We start from the raw sequence: 26,976 nt of genomic DNA, 5'->3' as shown, positions 1-26,976 counted from the left end.
CCAGCGATGCTGTTGCTCTTCAAGAGTCTCATTTGCCCTTTTGTCTTCAACGTTGTGCCTTTGCTGCTTTCCTTTCATTGTCATTGGCGTACCTTTTAGTAGGAGCATCTTGGCATTGATATTTGCTTTTTAAAGGGGGTTTCCCACACACAAAATTTCATTTTAAATAGTCTGTCTGACCGTGTACTGAACATACCACAGCTCCTGGGCAGGGGAGGAAGCAAAAGACGATACTAACGTTACAGCAGGAGAACGCAGAGGATACATTTTGTGAGGTAAAATATTTTTAGTAATGGGTGTCTCTAATTTACTAACCTCGGGGCTTGATGTCACAAAGGTGACACCCCAACTATTAGCCCACTTGCCACCGCTACAGGGCAAGTGGGAAGAGCGAGGCTAAGTGCCGGAATTGGCGCATCTTACAGATGTGCCTTTTCTGGGGCGGCTGAGTACTGATGTTTTTAGCCGCGGGGGCCAATATCCATGGTCCCTTCCTAGGCTATTTTAATATCAGCCCGCAGCTGTCTGCATAGCCTTTGCTGGCCATTTTAATAGCCAGTAAAGGCTAAATATACAGCTGTGAGCTGATATTAATAACCTGGGAAGCTTCATGGGTAGTAGTAATCTACTATATAATTGTCTAAGGGTCACTTCCGTCTTTCTGTCCTTCTGTCTGTCTGTCACGGATATTCATTGGTCGCGGCCTCTGTCTGTCATGGAATCCAAGTCGCTGATTGGTCGTGGCAAAACGCCCACGACCATTGCCACGACCAATCAGCGACGCGCACAGTCCGGAAGAAAATGGCCGCTCCTTACTCCCCGCATACACCCCTCCGGTCACCGCTCACACAGGGTTAATGCCGGCGGTAACGGACCGCGTTATGCCGCGGGTAACGCACTCCGTTACCGCCGCTATTAACCCTGTGTGACCAAGTTTTTTACTATTGACGCAGCCTATGCAGCGTCAATAGTAAAAACATCTAATGTTAAAAATGATTAAAAAAAAAAAAAAAAAATCATTATATACTCACGCCGCCTTTCCCGCTCCTCGCGATGCTCCGGCCTGTCCATGCAAGCGGCACGTTCCGGTGGCAAGGATGGTCTGGGAGAAGGACCTGCCATGACGTCACGGTCATGTGACCGCGACGTCATCACAAGTCCTGCGCGGGAGGGACCTGCCGTGACGTCATGGTCACGTGACCGCGACATGGTCACGTGACCGCGACGTCATTACACCCTGGGACCGGAAGCTGCCGCCTGCACCCCACACAGGCGACAGAGCTACAACGCGCCTGCGGAAGGTGAGTATGTGTTTATTTTTTATTTTTTTAACCTGTGACATACGTGGCTGGGCAATATACTACGTCACTGGGCGATTATACTACGTGACTGGGCAATATACAACGTAACTAGGCAATATACTACGTCACTGGGCAATATATTACGTGGCTCTGTGCTGTATACTACGTCACTGGGCAATATACTACGTGACTGGGCAATATACAACTTAACTAGGCAATATACTACGTCACTGGGCAATATACTACGTCACTGGGCAATATACAATGTAACTGGGCAATATACTACGTGGCTGGGCAATATACTACGTAACTGGGCAATATACTACGTGGCTGGGCATTATACTATGTCACTGGGCAATATACTACGTAGCTAGGCAATATACTACGTGGACATGCATATTCTAGAATACCCGATGCGTCTCCTGGTGTACTTGCCTGTCTCCTGGTAGCGCCTGCAGCCTCTGGACACTACGCTGACAGATACAGCAATCCTTGCCACAGCTCGCATTGAAGTGCCATCCTGGATGAGCTGCACTATATGAGCAACTTGTGTGGGTTGTAGATTCCGTCTCATGCTACCACGAGTGTGAACGCACAGCCAACATTCAAAAGTGACCAAAACATCAGCCAGAAAGCATTGGTACTGAGATGTGGTCTGTGGTCCCCACCTGCAGAACCACTCCTTTATTGAGGGTGTCTTGGAATAGACTACAGATGGAAATTATTGGCAATTATCATTTGCACAACAGCATGTGAAATTGATTGTCAAACAGTGTTGCTGAATAAGTGGACAGTTTGATTTCACAGAAGTTTGACTTACTTGGAGTTATATTCTGTTGTTTAAGTGTTCCCTTTATTTTTTTGAGCATTGTGTATATACAACCCCTGGCAAAAATTATGGAGTCACCAGCCACATTTTTTGTTCTTGATTTCTTTTAGTGTTTCTTAAAGTCAGAAAGTTGCCATTTGAAATGACTTTAGTTTTGTGCCATGTCTGTGATCTGCTTTTTTTCTACAAACTTAAACAACTGAATGAACATCCTCCAAGGCCAGTGATTCCATAATTTTTGCCAGGGGTTGTATATATACCTATTCTATATGTATATATGTAATCTGTCTTTTCTATTGTAACCTGTCAGTGTGTTTTTACCTTAGCCGCATGTGAATTGCCGGCTTTTCAAAGGACTACGGTGCGTAAAAATCCGATTTGTTTTGAAGCCTGATCGTGATCTGATCCGAGCTGGAAAAAAAAACGCAGATGAGCACACAATCATAGATTAACATTGGTCCGAATTCAATCTGAGTTTTTATCGGATTGAATTTGGCCGATTTCATCACAAGTGGGCATGAGCCCTTAATTGATTTTTTTTTTTATTTTTATTTTTTAATTTTTTTTTTTAACTTTTGGCAAGCTTTAATAGTCTCCATGGGAGACAAGAAGCTGCCATAACCCGATCGGCACTGCTACATACAGGCGATGATCAGATTGCCTGTATGTAACAAAATTGTTCACTTGCTTATAGCAGGCCGGCAGTGACAACCATAGAGGTTTGCTAGAGACCTCTGGTTGTCATGCCAACCCAATGACGACCCGCTTTCAGGTGACATTGGCGCCGATGGGCGAGATTTCCGGCATGCTTGCCGGAAGAGTATGTTAAATGCCGCTGTCAGTTTGACAGCAGCATTTAACTAGTTTACCGCCGCGTTTGGATCGCGATTCCATCTGTGGCTGTTAGAGGCACATGTCGGCTGTTCAAAACAGTTGACATGCCGGAAGAGATGTGGGCTTTAATGCCAGAGAGTTATTCTCACGGTGCTATCGGGGATCTCACCGAGGTACTGCAGTTCTGCCCGGATGGGAATGCACCCTCAGTGACCGGAGGTTACCTCGATGACGTCACCGCGGGTCACTGAGTCTGCACTCGCAGCAGCTCATTCACCAGTTGTTCTCCGCCTGGACAGTCGCATCTTGGCACCGTCCAGGTTGAAAACTGTTTTTCCCCTAGGCATGGATTACGGTGTGGGACAGTACGACAGATAAGTGAGGAATGTTGTTGTTTTTTATTTTTGGTTTGTTAAAGAGAATGAGGGCTTCGGTGGAATAGTCATTTGGGGAGTATAACTGTTTGTTAATTTTAAATTAAAAAGTGTGTGTTCTGTTTTATTTCTAATAAAATACTTTATTCTGGCTTTGTCTTTATTTACAACTATAGGATTAGTAATGGATATGTGTCTTATAGATGCTTCTCCATTTCTAAGCTGTGGGCTTGACGTCTCCCAACAATACAAAGGTGACATCCACCCCACAAATATGAACCCCACTTTCCACCACTACAGGGCAAGTGGGAAGAGCTGGGCAAAGCGCCAGAATTGGCGCATCTACTAGATGCTCCTTTTCTGGGCAGCTGCAGGCTTCTCTTTTTATGCCCTTACCAGCCTGAGAATACCATCCCCCAGCTGTCTGCTGTAGCAAGGCTGGTTGTCAAAAATGGGGGGGACCCTACACCGTTTATTTATTTTTATTTTTTTTTAAGTTATTTATTTATATTAAAAAATACGGTATAGGGACCCCTTTATTCTTGATAATCAGCCTTGTTGTAGCTGACAGCTGAGGGTCGCAGCCCCCAGCTGTAAGTTTTGCCTGGCTGGTTATCAAAAATACAGGGGAACCCAAACCAGGTTTGTTTGTTTTTTTTTTTTATTTACAGCGCAGGAGTCGGCTAATGAATACACCCATCAGCCGCTCCTTCTCTCGCTCTTATCCACGGCAGCATGTGTCGAATGATGGGAGCTGCAGTCCCATCCGCTGACACCAGTGACTGGAGGTAAACTATATACCTCCATTTACAGCTGCTGGCTCACACTGTCTATTGACAGCGTGGGAACCGCGGCTCACTGACGGGCGGGGATGATTTCACTGACGATCAGAAATGGTGCTTGCCGCTCTCATTTACATGACAGCGTGGCAAACACTGGATGTTCGGGCCACCCATTCAAGTGGGTGGAATTTGGGTTTGGGTCTGGGTACTGTTCTTGTACCCAAACCTGAACTTTTTGTAACTGTTTTGCCAGACCCGAACATCCAGGTGTCCGCCCATCTCAAACCCTGACTACAAAAAGATAAGACAAATGCTGATAGCATTTCAAGCTTTAGGTTGCCTGATGAGTTGGAAAGTGCATTTCCTCCATTCCCACCTTAACTTCTTTCCTGAAAATTTTGGAGCTGTGAGTGAAGAGCAAGGGGAACGATTCCACCAGGACGTTAAAGAGATGAAAAGAAGATACCAGGGAAGATGGAGCATTATAATGATGGCACACTACTGTTGGACGCTTCAGAGAGACATTGCAGATGCTACTGACAAGCGTAAATGCACCAAGAGGAGCCTCACAGGGAAAAAAAAATTGATTTTACTGAGTGTTAATGAGCTACCGTAATTTCAGTTCAAAAATGAGTTTCATGAAAAATTTGTAATAAAAAATTAATTTTATAAGTCTATTTTCATTTATTTCGCAGTATTGCCTTATTTAAAATAGTTACCTAAATTGTCAGGAAGCGTGATGTCCTATAGCAAAATGGATGTCCTTTTCAGATTCAGCGCAATAAAAATACATAAAGATTACGTGGAATAACCAAGACAGCTCTTGATTTTTTTTTTTTTGATTTTTTTTTTTTTGCAGACCTGTGTAATTGATGGTTATAATGCTTTGTGGATTTGGGAAGTCATTATCTCTGGTTTGTGTCAAAACATCATAAAGCAGATAAAACATAATTGTATTGTTTCCAAATAAATTATTCAGCAGCTTGAAATGTTGGTTCAATTTAACACGTAAAACATTTTAAGATATTTTTTTCTTCTTTCCTGTAAATGAAAATATTTTTAGTAGTGGCTTCTGGTGTGTGTGTGTGTGTGAGAAGGCAGGCTTTACAGGGGCTGTCCCACTTCCAAAAATCTTATCCAAGTTCCCCCTACCTTAATAAACATTTATATGCATGCCTGCTATAAGTTCCTTGACTCCACAGCTTACTCTTTGTTTTATTTTTCTGACTTCCATGGCTCCGGCATGTTGTTTTTACTTTTAGGGTATGTTTCCACATGGCGTATTTGCTGCGGAATGGACGATGCGTACAGCTGCAGCGTCCAATCCGCAGAGTCCAGATGTTACAGCATAGTGAATAGGATTTTATGAGATCCCCAATGCGTACAAAGACGCAGGTGGCAAACCTGTGTATACGCACATGCGGTGCGTCTTTATAGACTGCAGCATGTCTATTTATCTTGCGGAAACAGTCTCCGCAAGATAGATAGCCCCATTCTATGTATAGGATGCGGTGATTCCACATGTATTCAATGAACACATGTATTACAAAAGCATGTACAAAAGCCTGCAGCGCTTTGGACGGAGCTGGTGTTAGCTGCGTCCAAAGCACTCGGAATACAACACTTGGAAACATACCCTTTTATAGATAGAAATTGGCAGCCCGACGGAGCTAGTTATGGGACTCCTGTTGTAATGTAAGGCACAAAGCATCAGGCAGTCATGGGGTAATATAGGTTCTGTCTGCCTTGTACTTTGTGGGAGAACCCCTTTAAAGACATTTTAATCAATAGATTTTGTAATAAAAAAAAGTTTCACAATTTGTGTCTGACCATGCAGGAACATTGTCTGATCACACCACATTTCCTGGGCAGGGGAGGAAGCAAAAGAGAAGATACAGACAGAACAGCTGCGAGGATCAAGGCTGCTGCTTTCTGTGAAGTAAAACATTTTTCTAATGAAGCAACGCCAAAGAGCAATAGTAGAGCAGCACAGCCCGAATGTCAAGGGGGAAATAAACATATACTCAAACAGTTAATGGCCTGATGGTTAAAACAGAGGTGCTCGCATGAAAAAAAGCAACAATAGCATGAAGTCCAAAGAACAAATGCGGCAGCACTCACCGGTCCTGGAGTTAATATGCCTTTATTCAAACATGGAAATACATCTTCATGGCTCAGAGGAGAGGGGTAGTGGCTGGAGTGTGCGGGGAGAGACGACGGCCGTTTCGCGCTAAGAACAGCGCTTCTACGGGTCCATCAGAAGCGCTGTTCTTAGCGCGAAACGGCATATTAACTCCAGGTTCGGTGAGTGCTGCCTCATTTGTTCTTTGGACTTCATGCTAAAACATTTTTCTGCTTGTTTTTAAACATGTTTTACCTCACAGAAAGCAGCAGCTACGATCCCATGTTGTCATGTTTGTATATTCTCCTGCCCAGGAGCCAGTGGCGTAACGACCGCAGTTGATGCTGTGATCTGTCAAGGGCCCACCGACGCCAGCCGAAACTTGAACTCGATGTGTGTCCTCGGATGCACGTCCAGCTGAAGTGTATTTCAGGGCACAGATCCATCAGGTCCGTGCACCACAATACACACCACTGGCCAATCAGACACCAGCAGCTGTCGTCGGCGTGCATGTGACCGTTGTCGCATGGCAGTAACTTCATATGCTCCTGTCAGTTCCCATCTTCCGAAAAAAGCTGGGGAACTCCGATAAGGGGAGTATGTTTTATTTTTAAATCTGTGGCCATACTACTATGGAGGACTATGGGCCATGCATTATACTTTATGGAGAACAATGGGCCGAGCATCATACTTTATAGAGAACTATGGGCTTTTCATTATACTATGGGCTTTTCATTATACTAAATGGAGGTCTATGAACTGCGCATTATATTATATGGAGGACGATGGGGAATGCAGCATACTTGGGGCCCATGATTTCCATGTATGCCCCTGGTGAGTATAATGTTTTTGTTTTCTCTCCTTATACGTTAAAGAGCAGAATGGGGGAGGAAGAATGTGTGTATGTATATGTGTGTGTGTGTATGTATGTATGTATGTGTATATATATATATATATCACACACACATATACACCAGGATGGAGCCCATATATATGCAGTTGTGTGAAAGTGTTTGCCCCCTTCCTGATTTCCTATTCTTTTAAATGTTTCAGATCACCAAACAAATTTAAATATTAGACAAAGATAACACAAGTAAACACAAAATGCAGTTTTTAAATTAATGTCATTTTTTATTAAGGAAAGAATAAATCCAAACCTACAGAGCATTATGTGAAAAAATTAATTGCAATGAGTCTTTTACAATGCTCTGGAGGAATTTTGGTCCTCATCTTTGCAGAATTGTTGTAATTTGGCCACTCTGTAGGGTTTAGGAGCTTTTACCACCTTTTTAAGGTCATGCCACAGGATCTCAATCAGATTAATTTCAGGACTTTGAGTAGGCCACTCCAAAGTCTTAAATTTGTTTTATGTTAAGCCATTTAGAGGTGGACTTGCTGATGGGTTATGCAGTAGGACAATGATCCAAAACACAAGTGTGTTTCAGCTTCAGGTCACGAACAGATGGCCTTACATTCTCAGTCAAAATTCTTTGGTAGACCGCAGAATTCATGGCTCAAATTACCACAGCAAAATGGCCCCAGACCATCATAGTACCACCACCATATTTTACTGTTGGTATGATAGTATTTAAGGTTGAAGGAAGACTAAGTCCATCCATGATGTTCCTTTGCTGAAATGCTGTTACCCTATTTTTCGGACCAGAAGACCCACTTTTTTTCCCCAAAAGTTGTGGGGGAAAATTGACTGCGTCTTAGAGTCGGAATATACTTAAAAATACTGTCACGGCAGCAGGAGTCGGGCAATTCTCCGGTAGTACCGGTCCAGCAATCACACTCCCTTGCCAGGCAGGTGCAGCAGGTTCGACGGTGGTGCTCTGTGGTGCGGGGGGGCTCCGTTAGCATTTTGTGAAAGCCTGGAGGCCCCCTCACATTCATTGTTGCGATGTGGTGGACTCTGGGAGAATGGCCACCGGGGGCGGTGCATGCTCAGATTGAGATCTCGTGTGAGATCTCGTTGCCAAGATCTCAATCTGAGCATGTGCCGCACCTGGTGGCCATTTTCCCCTAGGCCACCGCATCGCAGCAATGGATGTGCGGGGGCCTCCGCACTTTCATAAAATGCCAGTGGAGCCTCCCCGCACCACAGAGCACCGCAGCCGCACCAGCCTGTGAACACGCTCCACCAGCGCTGCCGTTTCCACCCCCCTGTAAGCTGAATTCGGACTGTAAGATGGACCTCCATTTGACTCATTAATATTGTTCCCTATGGTCTGGTGCGTCTTATAGTCTGAAAAATACGGTACTTCTACGCCAGGTGCAATTGGACATACACCTACCAAAATGTTCAACTTTTGTTTCGTCAGTCCACAAATGTTGTGTATCAAGATGTTTTCTGGCAAAACTGAGACGAACTGTGGTGTTCTTATTGCTCAGCCTTGGCTTTGGTCTTTGAGCATAAATGGCCTGCATGGCAGAGTTCAGTCTTTTTTATGGTGGAGTCATGAACTCTGACCATAACCGAGGCAAGTGAGGCCTGCAGTTCTTTGGATGTTGTCGTGGGGTATTTTATGATCTCTTGGATGAGTCGTTGCTGCACTCTTGGGGTAATTTTGGTCGGCTGCTGGGAAGGTTCACCATTGTTCCATGCTTTCGCCTTTTATGGATAATGGCACACACTCACTGTGGTTTGCTGGCATCCCAAAGCTTGAGAAATGGCTTTACAACCATTTCCAGACTGATAGATCTCAATTACCGTATATACTCGAGTATAAGCCGACCAGGGTATAAGCAGAGACCCCTAATTTTGCCACAAAAAACTGGGAAAACTTATTGACTCGAGTATAAGCCTAGGGTGGGAATGCAGCAGCTACTGGTAAATTTCAAAAATAAATAAAAATAGATACCAATAAAAATTAAAATTGAGACATCAGTAGGTTAAATGTTTTTGAATATCCAAACTGAATCGGGAGCCCCATATAATGCTCCATACAGTTCATGATGGCCCCATAAGATGCTCCATATTAAAATATGCCCCATATAATGCTGCATAAAAGGTTAATGATGGCCCCATAAGATGCTCCATAGAATATTATGCCCCATATAATGCTGCAGAAAGGTTGATGGCCCCATAAGATGCTACATAGAATAATATACCCCTTATGCCGCTACTGCGATTTAAAAAAAAAAAAAAAAAAAAAAAGACATACTCACCTCTCGTCGGGTCTGGTGCCGGTGTCCAAAGCGTTTGATACCGTACCGCACAAGAGCTTGGTACACAAAATGAGAATGCTTGGTCTGGGGGAAAATGTGTGTAAATGGGTTAGTAACTGGCTTAGTGATAGAAAGCAGAGGGTGGTTATAAATGGTATAGTCTCTAACTGGGTCGCTGTGACCAGTGGGGTACCGCAGGGGTCGGTATTGGGACCTGTTCTCTTCAACATATTCATTAATGATCTGGTAGAAGGTTTACACAGTAAAATATTGATATTTGCAGATGATACAAAACTATGTAAAGCAGTTAATACAAGAGAAGATAGTATTCTGCTACAGATGGATCTGGATAAGTTGGAAACTTGGGCTGAAAGGTGGCAGATGAGGTTTAACAATGATAAATGTAAGGTTATACACATGGGAAGAAGGAATCAATATCACCATTACACACTGAACGGGAAACCACTGGGTAAATCTCACATGGAGAAGGACTTGGGGATTCTAGTTAATGATAAACTTACCTGGAGCAGCCAGTGCCAGGCAGCAGCTGCCAAGGCAAACAGGATCATGGGGTGCATTAAAAGAGGTCTGGATACACATGATGAGAGCATTATACTGCCTCTGTACAAATCCCTAGTTAGACCGCACATGGAGTACTGTGTCCAGTTTTGGGCACCGGTGCTCAGGAAGGATATAATGGAACTAGAGAGAGTACAAAGGAGGGCAACAAAATTAATAAAGGGGATGGGAGAACTACAATACCCAGATAGATTAGCGAAATTAGGATTATTTAGTCTAGAAAAAAGACGACTGAGGGGCGATCTAATAACCATGTATAAGTATATTAGGGGACAATACAAATATCTCGCTGAGGATCTGTTTATACCAAGGAAGGTGACGGGCACAAGGGGGCATTCTTTGCGTCTGGAGGAGAGAAGGTTTTTCCACCAACATAGAAGAGGATTCTTTACTGTTAGGGCAGTGAGAATCTGGAATTGCTTGCCTGAGGAGGTGGTGATGGCGAACTCAGTCGAGGGGTTCAAGAGAGGCCTGGATGTCTTCCTGGAGCAGAACAATATTGTATCTTACAATTATTAGGTTCTGTAGAAGGACGTAGATCTGGGGATTTATTATGATGGAATATAGGCTGAACTGGATGGACAAATGTCTTTTTTCGGCCTTACTAACTATGTTACTATGTTACTATGTCACTTGCGATATTCACCTGTCCCCATTCCACCGCTGCGTGCCTCTGCAGTGACTGTTCAGGCAGAGGGCTCTCACTAAACATGTCATCGCGCCCTCTGACCTGAACATCGCAGCCAGAGGACACGGAAGACAGAGCCCGGTGGTGGAATGGGGAAAGGTGAATATCACATGGCTCACCCTCCCCCGTCATACTCGCCTCCTCCCGGCGCGGTCTCTGTACTTCCCTGCTTCTCCGATGGTCTCTGGCGCATTCCGGCAGCTTGTTTCTGTGTTCAGCGGTCACATGGTACCGCTCATTAAAGTAATGAATATGCGCTCCACGCCTATGGGAGTGGAGTCGCGTCCATATTCATTACTTTAACCCCTTTCTGTCATTAGACGTACTATTCCGTCCATGTGGGGTGGGCCCTACTTCCCAAGGACGGAATAGTACGTCATACGCAATCGGCCGCGCTCACGGGGGGAGCGCGGCCGATCGCGGCCGGGTGTCAGCTGCATATCGCAGCTGACATCCGGCACTATGTGCCAGGAGCGGTCACGGACCGCCCCCGGCACATTAACCCCCGGCACACCGCGATCAAACATGATCGCGATGTGCCGGCGGTGCAGGGAAGCATCGCGCAGGGAGGGGGCTCCCTGCGGGCTTCCCTGAGCCCCCCGCAGCAACGCGATGTGATCGCGTTGCTGCGAGGGTCTTACCTCCCTCCCTGCCTGCTCCAGACCCGGATCCAAGATGGCCGCGGATCCGGGTCCTGCAGGGAGGGAGGTGGCTTCACAGAAGCCTGCTCAGAGCAGGCACTGTGAAGCAGCCTGCACTTCTCGCAGATCGGTGATCTGTCAGAGTGCTATGCAAACTGACAGATCACCGATCTGTATTGTCCCCCCCTGGGGCAAAGTAAAAAAGTAAAAAAAAATTTTTTACAAATGTGTAAAAAAAAAAAAAAAAAAAAAAAATATTCCAAAATAATGAAAAAAAAAAAAATATTATTCCCATAAATACATTTCTTTAAATAAAATAAAAAAAACAATAAAAGTACACATATTTAGTATCGCCGCGTCCGTAACGACCCGACCTATAAAACTGGCCCACTAGTTAACCCCTTCAGTAAACGCCGTAAGAAAAAAAAAAAAGAGGCAAAAAACAACGCTTTATTATCATACCGCCGAACAAAAAGTGGAATAACACGCGATCAAAAAGACTGATATAAATAACCATGGTACCGCTGAAAACGTCATCTTGTCCCGCAAAAAACGAGCCGCCATACAGCATCATCAGCAAAAAAATAAAAAAGTTATAGTCCTGAGAATAAAGCGATACCAAAATAATTATTTTTTCTATAAAATAGTTTTTATCGCATAAAAGCGCCAAAACATAAAAAAAATGATATAAATGAGATATCGCTGTAATCGTACTGACCCGACGAATAAAACTGCTTTATCAATTTTACCAAACGCAGAACGGTATAAACGCCTCCCCAAAAAGAAATTCATGAATAGCTGGTTTTTTATCACTCTGCCTCACAAAAATCGGAATAAAAAGCGATCAAAAAATGTCACGTGTCCGAAAATGTTACCAATAAAAACGTCAACGCATCCCGCAAAAAACAAGATCTCACATGACTCTGTGGACTCAAATATGGAAAAATTACAGCTCTCAAAATGTGGTAACGCAAAAAATATTTTTTGCAATGAAAAGCGTCTTTCAGTGTGTGACGGCTGCCAATCATAAAAATCCGCTAAAAAACCCGCTATAAAAGTAAATCAAACCCCCCTTCATCACCCCCTTAGTTAGGGAAAAATAAAAAAATTTAAAAATGTATTTATTTCCATTTTCCCATTAGGGTTAGGGTTAGGGCTAGAGTTAGGACTAGAGTTAGGGCTAGGGTTATTGCTAGGGTTAGGGCTAGCGTTGGGGCTACAGTTAGGGTTGGGTCTAAAGATAGGGTTAGGGTTTGGATTACATTTACGGTTGGGAATAGGGTTGGGTGTGTCTGGGTTAGAGGAGTGGTTAGGGTTACTGTTGGGATTAGGGTAAGGGGTGTGTTTGGATTAGGGTTTCAGTTATAATTGGGGGGTTTCCACTGTTTAGGCACATCAGGGGCTTTCCAAACGGGATATGGCATCCGATCTGAATTGCAGCCAATTCTGCGTTGAAAAAGGAAAACAGTGCTCCTTCCCTTCCGAGCTCTCCCGTGTGCCCAAACAGGGGTTTACCCCAACATATGGGGTATCAGCGTACTCAGGACAAATTGGACATCATCTTTTGGGGTCCAATTTCTCCTGCTACCCTTGGGAAAATACAAAACTGGGGGCCAAAAAATAAGTTTTGTGGGAAAAAAAAGATTTTTTATTTTCACGGCTCTGCGTTGTAAACTGTAGTGAAACACTTGGGGGTTCAAAGTTCTCACAACACATCTAGATAAGTTCCTTGGGGGGTCTAATTTCCGATATGGGGTCACTTGTGGGGGGTTTGTACTGTTTGCGTACATCAGGGGCTCTGCAAATGCAACGTGACGCCTGCAGACCAATCCATTTAAGTCTGCATTCCAAATGGCGCTCCTTCCCTTCCGAGCTCTGTCATGCGCCCAAACAGTGGTTCCCCCCCACATATGGGGTATCAGCATACTCAGGACAAATTAGCCAACAACTTTTTGGGTCCAATTTATCCTGATACCCTTGTGAAAATACAAAACTGGGGGCTAAAAAAATCATTTTTGTGAAAAAAAAAATAATTTTTATTTTCACGGCTCTGCGTTATAAACTGTAGTGAAACACTTGGGGGTTCAAAGTTCTCACAACACATCTAGATAAGTTCCTTGGGGGGTCTAGTTTCCAATATGGGGTCACTTGTGGGGGGTTTGTACTGTTTGGGTACATCAGGGGCTCTGCAAATGCAACGTGACGCCTGCAGACCAATCCATTTAAGTCTGCATTCCAAATGGCGCTCCTTCCCTTCCGAGCTCTGTCATGCGCCCAAACAGTGGTTCCCCCCCACATATGGGGTATCAGCATACTCAGGACAAATTGTACAACAAATTTTGGGGTCCAATTTATCCTGTTACCCTTGTGAAAATACAAAACTGGGGGCTAAAAAATCATTTTTGTGAAAAAAAAAGAATTTATTTTCACGGCTCTGCGTTATAAACTGTAGTGAAACACTTGGGGGTTCAAAGCTCTCAAAACACATCTAGATAAGTTCCTTAGGGGGTCTACTTTCCAAAATGGTGTCACTTGTGGGGGTTTTTAATGTTTAGGCACATCAGGGGCTCTGCAAACGCAACATGGCATCCCATCTTAATTCCAGTCAATTTTGCATTGAAAAGTAAAATAGCGCTCCTTCCCTTCCGAGCTCTGCTATGCGCCCAAACAGTGGTTTACCCCCACATATGGGGTATCGTCGTACTCAGGACAAATTGCACAACAACTTTTGTGCTCTAATTTCTTCTCTTACCCTTGGGGAAATAAAAAAATGGGGGCGAAAAGATCATTTTTGTGAAAAAATATGATTTTTTATTTTTACGGCTCTGCATTATAAACTTCTGTGAAGCACTTGTTGGGTCAAAGTGCTCACCACACATCTAGATAAGTTCCTTAGGGGGTCTACTTTCCAAAATGGTGTCACTTGTGGGGGGTTTCAATGTTTAGGCACATCAGGAGCTCTCCAAACGCAACATGACGTCCCATCTCAATTCCAGTCAATTTTGCATTGAAAAGTCAAATGGCGCTCGTTCCCTTCCGAGCTCTGCCCTGTGCCCAAACAATGGTTTACACCCACATATGGGGTATCAGCGTACTCAGGACAAATTGCACAACAATTTTTGGGGTCCAATTTCTTCTCTTACCCTTGGGAAAATAAAAAATTGGGGGCGAAAAGATCATTTTTGTGAAAAAATATGATTTTTTATTTTTACCGCTCTGCATTATAAACTTCTGTGAAGCACTTGTTGGGTCAAAGTGCTCACCACACATCTAGATAAGTTCCTTAGGGGGTCTACTTTCCAAAATGGTGTCACTTGTGGGGGGTTTCAATGTTTAGGCACATCAGGGGCTCTCCAAATGCAACATGGCGTCCCATCTCAATTCCAGTCAATTTTGCATTGAAAAGTAAAATGGCGCTCCTTTCCTTCCGAGCTCTGCCATGCGCCCAAACAGTGGTTTACCCCCACATATGGGGTATCAGCATACTCAGGACAAATTGTACAACAAATTTTGGGGTCTATTTTCTCCGGTTACCCTTGGTAAAATAAAACAAATTGGATCTGAAATAAATTTTGTGTGAAAAAAAGTTAAATGTTCATTTTTATTTAAACATTCCAAAAATTCCTGTGAAATACCTGAAGGGTTAATAAACTTCTTGAAAGTGGTTTTGAGTACCTTGAGGGGTGCAGTTTTTAGAATGGTGTCACACTTGGGTATTTTCTATCATATAGACCCCTCAAAATGACTTCAAATGAGATGTGGTCCCTAAAAAAAAATGGTGTTGTAAAAATGAGAAATTGCTGGTCAACTTTTAACCCTTATAACTCCGTCACAAAAAAAAATTTTGGTTCCAAATTCGTGCTGATGTAAAGTAGACATGTGGGAAATGTTACTTATTAAGTATTTTGCGTGACATATGTCTGTGATTTAAGGGCATAAAAATTAAAAGTTGGAAAATTGCGAAATTTTCAAAATTTTCGCCAAATATTCGTTTTTTTTCACAAATAAACGCAATTTATATCGAAGAAATTTTACCACTATCATGAAGTACAATATGTCACGAGAAAACAGTGTCAGAATCGCCAAGATCCGTTGAAGCGTTCCAGAGTTATAACCTCATAAAGGGACAGTGGTCAGAATTGTAAAAATTGGCCCGGTCATTAACGTGCAAACCACCCTTGGGGGTGAAGGGGTTAATGATCTGTACCACGTGACCGCTGAACACAGAAAGAGCTGCGGGTTCCGGAGACAATCGGAGAAGCAGGAAAGTGCAGAGACTGTGCCGGGAGCAGGTGAGTATGATGTGACAGCTGTCACTTCTGCCGCTCCCCCTCCCCCACCGACCCCCTTGGACAATGACTCGAGTATAACCCGAAAGGAGCACTTTTAGCCTAAAAAAAAATGGGCTAAAAATCTCTGCTTATACTCGAGTATATACGGTACCTTGTTTCTCATTTTTTCCAGAATTTCTTTTGATCACAGCATGATGTCTAGGTTTTTGAGGACGTTTTGATCTACTTCAATGTTAGTCAGGTCCTATTTGGATTTCTTTTTCCCTTTATTAAATGTTTCAGACCACCAAACAAATTGAATATTAGAAAAAGCGATCACAAGTAAACACAAAATGCAGGGTTTAAGTGAAGGTCTTGAAGTGTGACAAGCATGCAAAAGAATAGGAAATCGGGAAGGGGACAAATACTTTCACACGTCTGTGTATATTTTTATTGTTTAATTCAGGATGAGGGGGCCCTGGTCCAAATTTTATACAGGGACCCATCAGACTCTGAACGTACTACAGCTTCTGACAGAGACGTAACTAGTGTCCATGCATGGTTAGACACAGCATTGGATTACATATATAAGGCATTCTTTGCTAATCCTCCCGGTTCTGAAGCATCCAGCTGCACAGCTGTGATCCTGACAAGGAGAGTTGAATACAGCTGCAGAGGAAAGGAGCAAGTCTGAAAGTTGGATTAGGCTATGTGCACACGCTGCGGAATGGTGTGCGGATTTTTCCACACTGTTTTTGGTAAATCTGCAGGTAAACCGCACTGTGGATTTACCGCGGAATTACCGCGTTTTTTGTGCGGATTCCACCTGCGGTTTTACACCTGCGGGTTCCTATTGAGGAGCAGGTGTTAACCGCTGCGAAATCCGGACAAAGAATTGACATGCTGCGGAATATAAACCGCTGTGTTTCCGCGCGGACTTTTCCGCAGCATCTGCACAGCGGATTTTGTTTTCCATAGGTTTACATGGTACTGTACACCTCATGGAAAACTGCTGCAGATCCGCAGCAAAATCCGCAGCGTGTGAACATAGCCTAAGGGATGAGGGCCAGCAGGGTAAATTGAATGTAGCAATCATCTTATGTTTGGGTTCTTGTGGCAACAAATCTTTCTGCAGTTTTGCAGTAGTCAAAACAGTAACTATATTCACATTCGGGGTCGGACTGGGGCATCGGGACGTCGGAGGATCCTCCGGTGGGCCCCTCTCCTGCCTCCTTCATTTGTGCCTGCCCTTCATGCTCATAGCGTGCGCACAGCAGTGCGCACTTTATTGTATAGCCGCCACATTAAGCTTTGTTGCTGCTTTTTCTTTCTGCAGTTAAAACCTTGTCTCTTGCTATTAAAAAATGCCTTCAAACTCAAAATGCCTTTTTGTGTTTTTTTTTGTTTTTTGTTTTTTTTATTTCTGCTGCGTTGTAGCCACATTTTTGGGTGCAGATTACATGTGTTCTTTGTCTGCAGTATTTGTTTAATATAGTTAGTTTTATTCACCGAAAACCTGCAAAAACTTTTGTTTTTTTGCAGTATTTTTACATTTTCTCTTTGATTTCAATGGGTGAAAAAGTGCTGAATTGAAGTGTGCATGAGATTTCTGAACTCTCAAAGCTTTTACTGGTACTGTAAAAAGCAGCTTTTCATTTGCATAAAGAAGATGGAGCAACTATCTGGGTATTTACAAATGTACCATTCATTTTATACTTTGATGCCACAGCCATGGCAAAGTTACTCTAAAGTTCTTGCAGTAATTTTGTTGTATTCACAGTAGTAATGCAAAACAGGAGGGCTCAGCTTGAATACTTATCTTGAGTGCTGCTCAGACCACATTACTGCTTCACTTTCTATCAGCCCATTGACAGTGGGTGATAAAATTTTGTTTGATTACGCTTCCCTCTGAGGCTGTGATCAAATTTGCCTGTGGAAATCACAGCACTGCAGCCCCATTAGGCTGTACTAAGGGGAGCTGTATTACATGCATGCCTGCCCTGTACAGTCAGGAGGTGGTGGCTGCACAAGGACAATATTGTATTCCTGTATTAAAAGCACTGACAGACAGCATCGGACTGGAGCACCTTGGTCCCACCAGAGAAAATCATTCTTGGGGCCCACTATGTAGCTACATATAAATAAGTACAAGACCACCAATTGTGTGGTAAAACATGCTAATATCAGAGTATAATATGAGGTAGTACACATCTTAATTATGTAGCAGGGGTTGGGGTAGCCCCCTTATAGAATATAATGTAGCCCCCTCATGCATTATAAAGTAGCCCCCATCATAAAATATAATGCAGCCCCCTCTCATAGAATATAATGCAGCCCCCACAAAATATAATGCAACCCCCTCAGGTATAAAGAAGTCCCCACCATAGAATAAAATGTAGCACCCTCATATGGTATAATGCAGCCCCCCCTCATATAGTATAATGCAGCCCACCACAGAATATAATACAGCTCCCCCATACAGTATACTGTAGCCCCCTCATAGGGCATAATGCTGCTCCCCTCATATAGTATGATGCAGCCAACCACAGAATATAATGCAGCCCCCCATAGAGTATACTGTAGCACCCTCATATAGTATGATGTAGCCCCCCAGAATATAATGTAGTCCCCTGATAGAATAATGCAGCCCACCACAGAATATAATGCAGCCCCTCTCCACCCCCATTATTGTCCTCATCACCACCTTCATCTTTGCCTTCTCCCCCACCTCCCCTATCATTCTCCCCCACCACCTCCATCATTGCCTCCTCCCCCACCACCATCATTGCCTCCTCCCCCACCGCCATCATTGTCCATTTCATCACCTCCATCATTGCCTCCCCCCACTGCCATCATTGCCCATCACCTCCATCATTGCCTCCCCCACCGCCATCATTGCCCATCACCTCCATCATTGCCTCCCCCACCGCCATCATTGCCCATCCACCTGCATCATTGCCTTCCCCCACCAATATAATTGTCCTTCCCCACCACTCCTCCCACACACAGAAAGCACCGCATAACTCTCTCACACACAAAGCACTGCACCACACACACACACACACACACACACACACACACACACACACACACACACACACACACAGCACAGCTCACCTCCCTGAAGCAGCACATCCCAGCAGCCTCTTCCTCGCCGGCAGCTTTCTGTCTGATACAGCGCGCTGGATGATGACGCCATCCAGCTGGGCTGTCTCAGACAGGAAGCAGGACGCCGGGATGTGCTGTGTTGTGTGTCTGTGTGTGTATGTGGTGCGGTGCGGTGCTGTGTGTGCGTGCGGTGGTGGGGCTTTACATGCGGGCAGTGTTAGCTGCAGCCTGCGGCTAACACTTCGTGCTATTAAGAGAAATGGTATTCACTCCTCTCCACGCCCATAGGGGCATGGGGAAACGTAAATATTCATTTTGCTTTAGCAGCGGGGACAGGATCCTGTCTCCAGCTGCTGCTAAGCTGGCATAGGGTGGCCCCCCTTGACTCAGGAGCCCCATAGCCACTGGCTGGGGGCTCCTGGAGCAGTGGGGGCCCTAGGCAGCTGCTGGCCATTATGCCACCAGGTGTCAGTGCCTGGGCCCAACGGAGAATTCTCCGGTGGGCCAGTCCGAGACTTCTGACAGACCATTTGCACATTCTCTGCCTCTAGACAGGGAGCTACTATAGGATGCCCCTAGTGGTAAGAGCAGAAATTGAATCATGATTGCATGTTTTTCTTTTTAGCTATTGTTAATTTAAATTTTGGGATAAATTCGGCAGACCGTTTAACAAGAATCGCTTGAAATATTGCTAAAAAATGCTGACACTTTTTTGCCAGTTTTACACATGACTTGGCAAGCTACGCCAACTTTTTGAAAACGGGCCAGAGCTCGAATGGGACATAACATGGCTAACTATGCCCGATAAACTCATAATATTTTACGCCACAAAGGTGGTGTAAATTTAGGAGAGAAATGTATGTTAGCCCAATACTGGTATAAATTTCTTGCAGTGAAATACTAGTAAAATAAGCCACTATGGCGGTTGAAAGATGCACCAAATAATTTGAGGTGAATGCCTCTTGATGAACTTGAGGCGTCCTACTCCTGCGCTCCCTTCATTACAGGGAATCTGTCAATAGGATTATCCCTCCTAAGCCATCTATATGGGCATGTAAATCATAGGAAAATGAGTAAAATGACACCTTAGCTGAAATCTGATGTCTTATTCCAGAGAAATTTCTTATATGTAAATGAGTTGTTAACTATGACCTGGACACAGATTTGCATGAGGATCTGCCTCCAGAGATTAGTTTAAATGAATGGCAGTACCAGTGTAAGACATGTAATGACTGACATTCTGCTGTCATAATCACACACAGCTCTGCCTCTGCATTGAGAGCAGAGCTAACACAGTACAGCGGAAGTGAACTGTCTCATTACGAAAACCTTTTCAGCTGCAGTCCCCTTAGTCTTTCAGCTTCACGTGCTCCTAGTGTGCTGGAAGGGCAGTACAGCAGAGCTGGCAGCACCGTGAGAAGACAGCTGCAAATTTGCTTGTTATGTTTGTAATGAGACAAGGTTCAGTTGTGCTGTACTGTTAATTCTAATCTCACTGCAGCAGGGCTGCCTGCACTATGAGAAGACAAAAGCTGCTGAAAATATTTGTGATGAGACAAAGTTCTCTTCTGCTGTGCTCTTTGTCCTGCTGTACTATTAATCTTGAGCTCACTGTGTGATTATAAGAGCAGTGTGTCACATTGGTAATGCCCCCTTTCATTCAGCTTTGGAGGCAGATTCCCATGCAGATCAGTGTCCGGCCCATAATCATGAATAGCTCATTAGCATATCAGAAAAAGCGGGGATTTATCTGGAATAAGACATTGAATTGCATTTATTAAGTTATCATTTTATTCAGCTTCCTATAACCGACATGTCCATGTAGACAACTTAAAGGGAATCCTGTCAGTAGGATCAGCCCTCTTAAGATTGGCGTACAAAATGCCAGTCTCAATGATTTAGGATCATAATTGAACAATGCCTCATCATGAAGCATATAAAAACTATTTTCTTGCCTTGAAATAAGTTGCTTAACAGATGAAAATATGAGTTTAATATGTAAAAATATTTAGAATTGAGAGTCCTCAGTGGTTGATACCTTTTATCACTGAGGACTCCATTCTAAATATTTTTCTATCCACTGACTAACACGGTACCAAGATATACATCTTTCTAGTTTACGGTAATATGTAAAACCTTTTTAGACATTTATGCCTTTTTTTATTTCAATTCTGTTGCTTAGGTACTTTTAGTATTTGCCAAAGAAGATAGCCAGAGTAATGGATTCTGTTGTGCATGTGAGAAAGCGGGCTTTAAGTCTAATATTGCCAAGACACCAGAATCTGCTTTGGAAAGCTTTTTAGATAAACATCATGAACTTATCATTATCGATCATCGGCACTCGCGGTGTTTTGATGCGGAAGCTCTATGCAGGTAAGCGATGCTTTTATTTTACCCTACTCATGTTTTGCAAATATGAATGTAAAAAACATATGCATTGCCATTTGAGGGAATTCACTTTTTGAATGAAAATTATGAAAAAAAAATTCAATACAGTATATGGACTTTTTAGTAAAAAGCTTGTTCTCTGTAGGACAGTTAATTGTTATCTTGGGCCTGAAAAATATGTGATGCTGAATGTGCTCTCCCAAAAAAACTGTAATTTACAAGGATTCCCTAATGCATAGTTGTGGATCACTTTTGGAAAGTAGTAATACCTGCTAATATCAGTCTGTTTCAGAGTAACAAACACATACCAACCACAAGTATTAGGCTAGCTTCACACTAGCGTTTGGCAGGGCTGCAGACGGCAGTAGTCTTCCTCCGTTAAGCCTCGCCCACTGCCGCACCTCTTCCTTCAGCTCCGCCTATGTCTGCATGCGTTCTGCGTACCCTATCTTTATCATTGGGTACGTAGGCCATGCGGATGTATGCGGATGCCACCACATGCGGCGTCTTGATGCTGCGCTGATCTACGTCAAACGCAAAATGTTAGGATTTTGTTGCGGTCGGCGCAGCATCAAAACGACGCATGCGGAGGCATCCGCATACATCCACATGGCCTGCGTACCCAGTGTTAAAGATGGGGTTCGCAGGACGCATGCAGACGTAGGCGGAGCTGAAGGAAGAGGTGTGACAGTGGGCGGGGCTTGACGGAGGAAGAAGGCTGCCATCCGCAGCCCTGCCGAACGCTTGTGTGAAGCTAGCCTTAGTGATGAGCGAACGTGCTTGGGTATTGTGTTATCCGAGTATACCGAGCATGCTTGAGTAATATGTTCGAGTCCCCGCGGCTCCATAATTCACGGCTGTTAGACAGCTGCAACACTTGTGGGGATTGCCTGTTTGTTAGGCTGTCTAAGAGTCGTGAGTCATGCAGCCATGGGGACTCAAACTTATTACTCAAGCACGCCCGGGATACCCTGATAACACTAATAACACGATATCCAAGCATGTTCGCTCATCACTGCAAACTATATATTTCATCTCATTCATTTGCACTTGAAAGGGACCTGTAACCAAATATCAGAGAAAAAGATACAAACAATTAAATCAATCTCTTGGATCTGATGAGGCTAGTGCACTAAATTTGAAAATATAATTCAGAATTGCTATTTACTACTTTTTGAAAATAGTGAAGTTTGATACTGAAATGATTCCAGCTTTAATATCATGTGGGAACACTTTCAAATTGGATTATAGAACCAATCTAACATGGATTTTCAAGGTAAGTCCACAAGCCTGGTCAGGAATAATATCATTGTAATAACGTTTTTAGCCTGTATTGTGAGATTTGGGGATGATCCTCCATAGGCGCGGGAACATTTGTCACGTAATCACTTCTGACCTGGCCGCTTCGATCACACATTGATTGTCTAGTGTATTTTTTATGGCGAGCTGCTTGAATACTACATGTTCCATTCTCAGGTCTCCTTAGCAAGAAGTGTTCCCCACAGATTAATATGGACTGACTGCAGAATACCTACCTAGCCTTAATTTGAACCCTTGTGATTGCATCCAATTTGTTGATTCCACGGTATCCTAAAAATCACTGCTCTTGAATATGTTTAGATTATATGGGTAAATCAAAGAATGTCATCCCAGTTTGTCGTGATCCTTTCTTGTTAGTTATGAATTTGATCCTGGCCTGTTTTGTCGTCTTGTCACCATTCCATTCATTGTCCATAGGACTGCCGAAGATAGACGAGCACAACACTCGGCTTTCCCCAGTAGTTCCTGGGACAATGAATGGAGAATTTGAGAGCCATTCTCAGGCTCGGGCTGGGTCCTAATGGTCAGACCACCATCAATCAGCAAGTTCTCATCTATCTAGAGAATAGTTGATAACTTTGAATATTGGGAATATCCCTTTTAGGTCTCTGTACCCAAATAGAACATGTTAATGAAAATTGTATGTGGAATTCCTCCAGTTGGAGTTGTTCTTATGGACTTTATCTATCCAAAGCCAGCATATTCTCCCTCTATTTCACAGATTTCTGCTATCCAATTCCAAATAAAGGCTCTCTAGTCCTCTTTATCTTCTACGTTGTATTTTTGATTTTTTTTTTTTCTGTGCATTTTTGTTGCATAATAAATGCAGCCTTTTTACAGTCCCAGCAAAGCGATTGAGGTTTCTGAAGTCTCAGGGACACACTGCTGATTTGTTTCCTTGCAAATTTGAACCAGATTCAAATCTGCAGTAAGTCAATTATTTTTGCGTTTTTACATTATTTTTCACCCATTCAAACAAAGGAGGCCAAAAACGTGTGAAAAACCCACGTATTCTACACTGTACAGTATATTTCCTGCCAACACATTGGGATTTGCAGCAGATTTTGCCGCAGCCAATACTGAATGTGTGCACATACCCTTATAGAGCAGTTATTTGTATGATTAATGAATTAGTGCTGTACAATTGTTCGATCTCATTAGCTATATTAACATCTCCCTCAATTTCTCACTTTTCATTTCATCATGAATGTTTTGTATCCACCCGATTTGTAAATTTTAGCCTTTTTCATACAAAACTTGTTTGAATTGGGTGTTTCCCTCTACCCCTGTAGAGTAAATGGCTTCCTCTTGTTTCTCTATCCCTACTTCTAATGTCACTACCTCTTTTTTTCTTTTGTATCCTCTAAGTTTTCTTATAAAGCGAAAAAGCGACACACTAGACGAAAATAAAAAAGTGGACAAAAATAAGCAGTGGAGGCCTCGGCTAACTGTAGCCTGACAAATTTTCTATAGTTTATGCCACATAAAGCTGGCATAGATTTCAGTTTGTGATGCATGGTCAGCTCAAAATGCACCAAATATATTAACCCCTTAATAACCACCGATATGCCATTTTACAGTGGTCCTTAATGGTCCCTATTGCTCAGCACTGAAAAATAAGGGGATAGCGCCCTCTACGTGCAAAGATGCAGTGAGCGTCAATTGTATACTAAAGCTGAAGCCCTGGTGCAACAGCCACAATTGGTGATAACACCGATCATAGTCATTTTACCACCTGTATGGCACTGTCAATAGCAACAACGGCATCTAGATGGTTAACGAGTACAGGGTTCCTGTCACTATTAAAAAATGCAAGTTTTATGTGAAAATAAACAAAAGATGGTACACAAAATTGGCATTAATGTATCTGGGACGACTTCAGCTGTCACACTCTAAAATCTCGTTTTGTTCTACATTTTTTGCGGCGGTAGATATCATGAGAAAAAAGCCATCAAAAAATTGTGTGCTAAGAAAAAAAAATTTATTTTGCAAAAGTCAAGCCCTCACATGTCTGTCTGCAAAAAGAAGTTCAAGGAGATGAAACGTGCAGTCTGGAGAAGGTACCGTTTACACTGGAGACCTCTAGAGCAGTTTGCTCATGAGAAGTGGGGCAGAAGGCTCACTGAGACTTACAGAAATTGTGTGTTTGCAATGATTGACTGAAAAGTGTGCCGCAAAATATTAAGTTAAGGGTACCATCATTTTTGCCCTGGCCGTTTTCAATAGTTTGATTTTTTTTTTTAACATTTTTCTGTTGAAGCAAAATTCAAAAGCAATGTCTGATTCTCATTAGTATTGATACTCAGTAAATGTAAATTTAAAATGTACTTTTGTCAGTTTCAAGTTATTTCTGTGACCAATGTGGAATTTTTATTACTTTAAAGCACTACTCCAGCAATTTTGTTTTTTTTGTCACAAAACTTACATTTTTAGGGACCTATTCAGGTTTGAAGTGACTTTGGTGGACCTAGACGTCATAAAATCCCCAAAAGTGAGACCATTTTAAAAACTGCACCCCTCAACATATTCAAAACAGCTGTTAGGTAGTTTATTAACTTTTCCAGGAATTAAAGTGGCATGGTGGTAAGGATAAATGTTATTTTTACCACCTAAATGTCGCTAACTTCTGAACAGGTCGCTATAGCCGGCAGACCCTAAGGCCAGGGCCGTTATTTGGCCATGAATTGCCATGGCAACCATCAAGACCACACAATCACGATTTCAGGGCACCAATGGGGTTAAAGAGGGAGCCCCCACACTCTGTTAACCATTTACATGCCGTAGTCATTATTGACAGCAGATTCTAATGGCACCAAACATGGCTTTTTTACCCAACACCAATAAAGGGATACAGCAAGGTGTTAGCTATAGTGTACAATCAACAGCTCCTGCATTTTCACCAGTAGGGGGATGCTATTGTCTGATAAAGATGTATTGGTGGTCACTAAGGGGTTAAAGAAGCACTCCCATCAAAGTTTATATCTTAAAATCATGTCGTAGCCCCCAGCAAATGGGGAGGCAACCTTGTACATACCTATACCTATATGTGTCCAGTTCATTTTCTCTGTAGAAACAGGAAGTCTCTTGTGCTTGTATGAGCCATTCCCCTCTTCAACTCCTGACCCAGCTGCTCCCTCCTTCCTCTACCAGGGACTTTTGCTGTGACTTTTGAGTTATACAGGGAAAATTGACGTCCTGTTACTACATAGAGCTTAGAAGGATTCAGCTCATCAGTTATTAATCACATGATGTCATAGACCTAATGGAAAAGAGAAGAATTAACTTGGAAGAAAGGAAAAATGAGCAATTGTAACTACACAGTGCTATATAGTATGATGACTGCAATATATTAAGAGGATAAAAACTTTAATGGGAGGAGTGCTATCTTAAGAAATCCATTAGAGAAAATGCAACATATGTAAATAAGGCTAAAGTGCTCTGGGAATGAACGGAGCACTTGCCAAGCCTATATTTCCTTCGCTATTTTCACAACCGCATTTTTTTTCAACTCTGAAACGCGTTGATTAATAAAACTGCTCTTTGTTCAATACTGTCATCTCCATTGGATATCTTCTGAACCAGCGGCACAGCAGAATTTTCCGTATATCCCTTTATACTATTGTATCACACATATGTGTAAGATGTGCTCTCTGCAGCAGAATTTCTTTGGCTCCACAACCTCTTCAGTAAGTGTATGTCACAAAGAAAAATCCACTTCGAACATGAGCGACATCAGCCGGAGACATCGGGAGCAAACCATGATCCTTTTCTACTTACCGTATTTATGCAGTGAATTGTGCTTCTCGGCTACGATAGCTTTTCAGGATTTTGTTGCTGATTTTTTTTTTTTTTTTGCTCATTTTTAAGGTCCATCAGAGCTACCAAACCATCAGAAAATTCTGTCATCATTGCTGTAGTTAGAAGGTAAGTTTCAGTATAAACTGCATCATTATTTATTTTCCAAAATCTTTTGTTTTGTTTCTATTTTGTTAATTTCAAAACACTAATTTTTAGGGTATGTACCGTACTTGTTTTTACAAAATAAAGATCGTTAAAGTGGAAAAAGCAATAGAGAATGTGGAAGAAAGCGACCGTTCTTAGCAACTTGAGGTACAGGTCCAACACATGCAATATCACCTGCATGGGGCTTTCTGTTTAATGTGTTGTGTAGTGTATATATCAGATAAGTAAAAACAATTCTCTTTAATATATACGTGCCCACACTCTTAGCGTTATTTGTACACCTATACATTAATGTAATACTATGTGGACAATATACAAACGTATGTAGATGATGTATCAGCTCACTGCGAATAATGGATACATGTACTCCACTACTGCTGTGAACATTAAAAATGTAAGATTCTAATTTAGCTTTTGCGCTCTTTGACCAAAAAACGCTATCCAGCCACATCAAGGTGCACCTAAGTATGGTCGGACCTTATCACTTATGTCCTACCTTTCCATGTATTGAACCTCATCTGAATGGGGAAGTGAAAGGAAACCAGTCATAGCTTATAATTATCACTGGGTCAGGGAAGGATGTGTAGATAAGGGTGCTTAGCCCT

The 26,976-nt window shown here is 42.9% G+C and overlaps 1 protein-coding gene across 11 annotated transcripts in view; it reads left to right on the top strand.

Annotated features, from left to right (window-relative positions):
• The window catches only part of LOC143775481 (high affinity cAMP-specific and IBMX-insensitive 3',5'-cyclic phosphodiesterase 8A-like), a 534,058-nt gene that overhangs the window by 367,182 nt on the left and 139,900 nt on the right, over positions 1–26,976 (top strand). For all 11 annotated transcript variants that reach the window (XM_077263662.1, XM_077263660.1, XM_077263664.1 and 8 more), the window contains 2 exons: positions 20,883–21,073; positions 26,276–26,332. In XM_077263662.1, the coding sequence (XP_077119777.1) occupies positions 20,883–21,073; positions 26,276–26,332 (248 nt within the window). The remainder of the gene's footprint in view (positions 1–20,882; positions 21,074–26,275; positions 26,333–26,976) is intronic.

Source organism: Ranitomeya variabilis, chromosome 5, assembly GCF_051348905.1.
Source record: "Ranitomeya variabilis isolate aRanVar5 chromosome 5, aRanVar5.hap1, whole genome shotgun sequence".
NCBI classification, from domain to species: domain Eukaryota; kingdom Metazoa; phylum Chordata; class Amphibia; order Anura; family Dendrobatidae; genus Ranitomeya; species Ranitomeya variabilis.
This window is presented reverse-complemented; position numbering and strand designations above follow the sequence as displayed.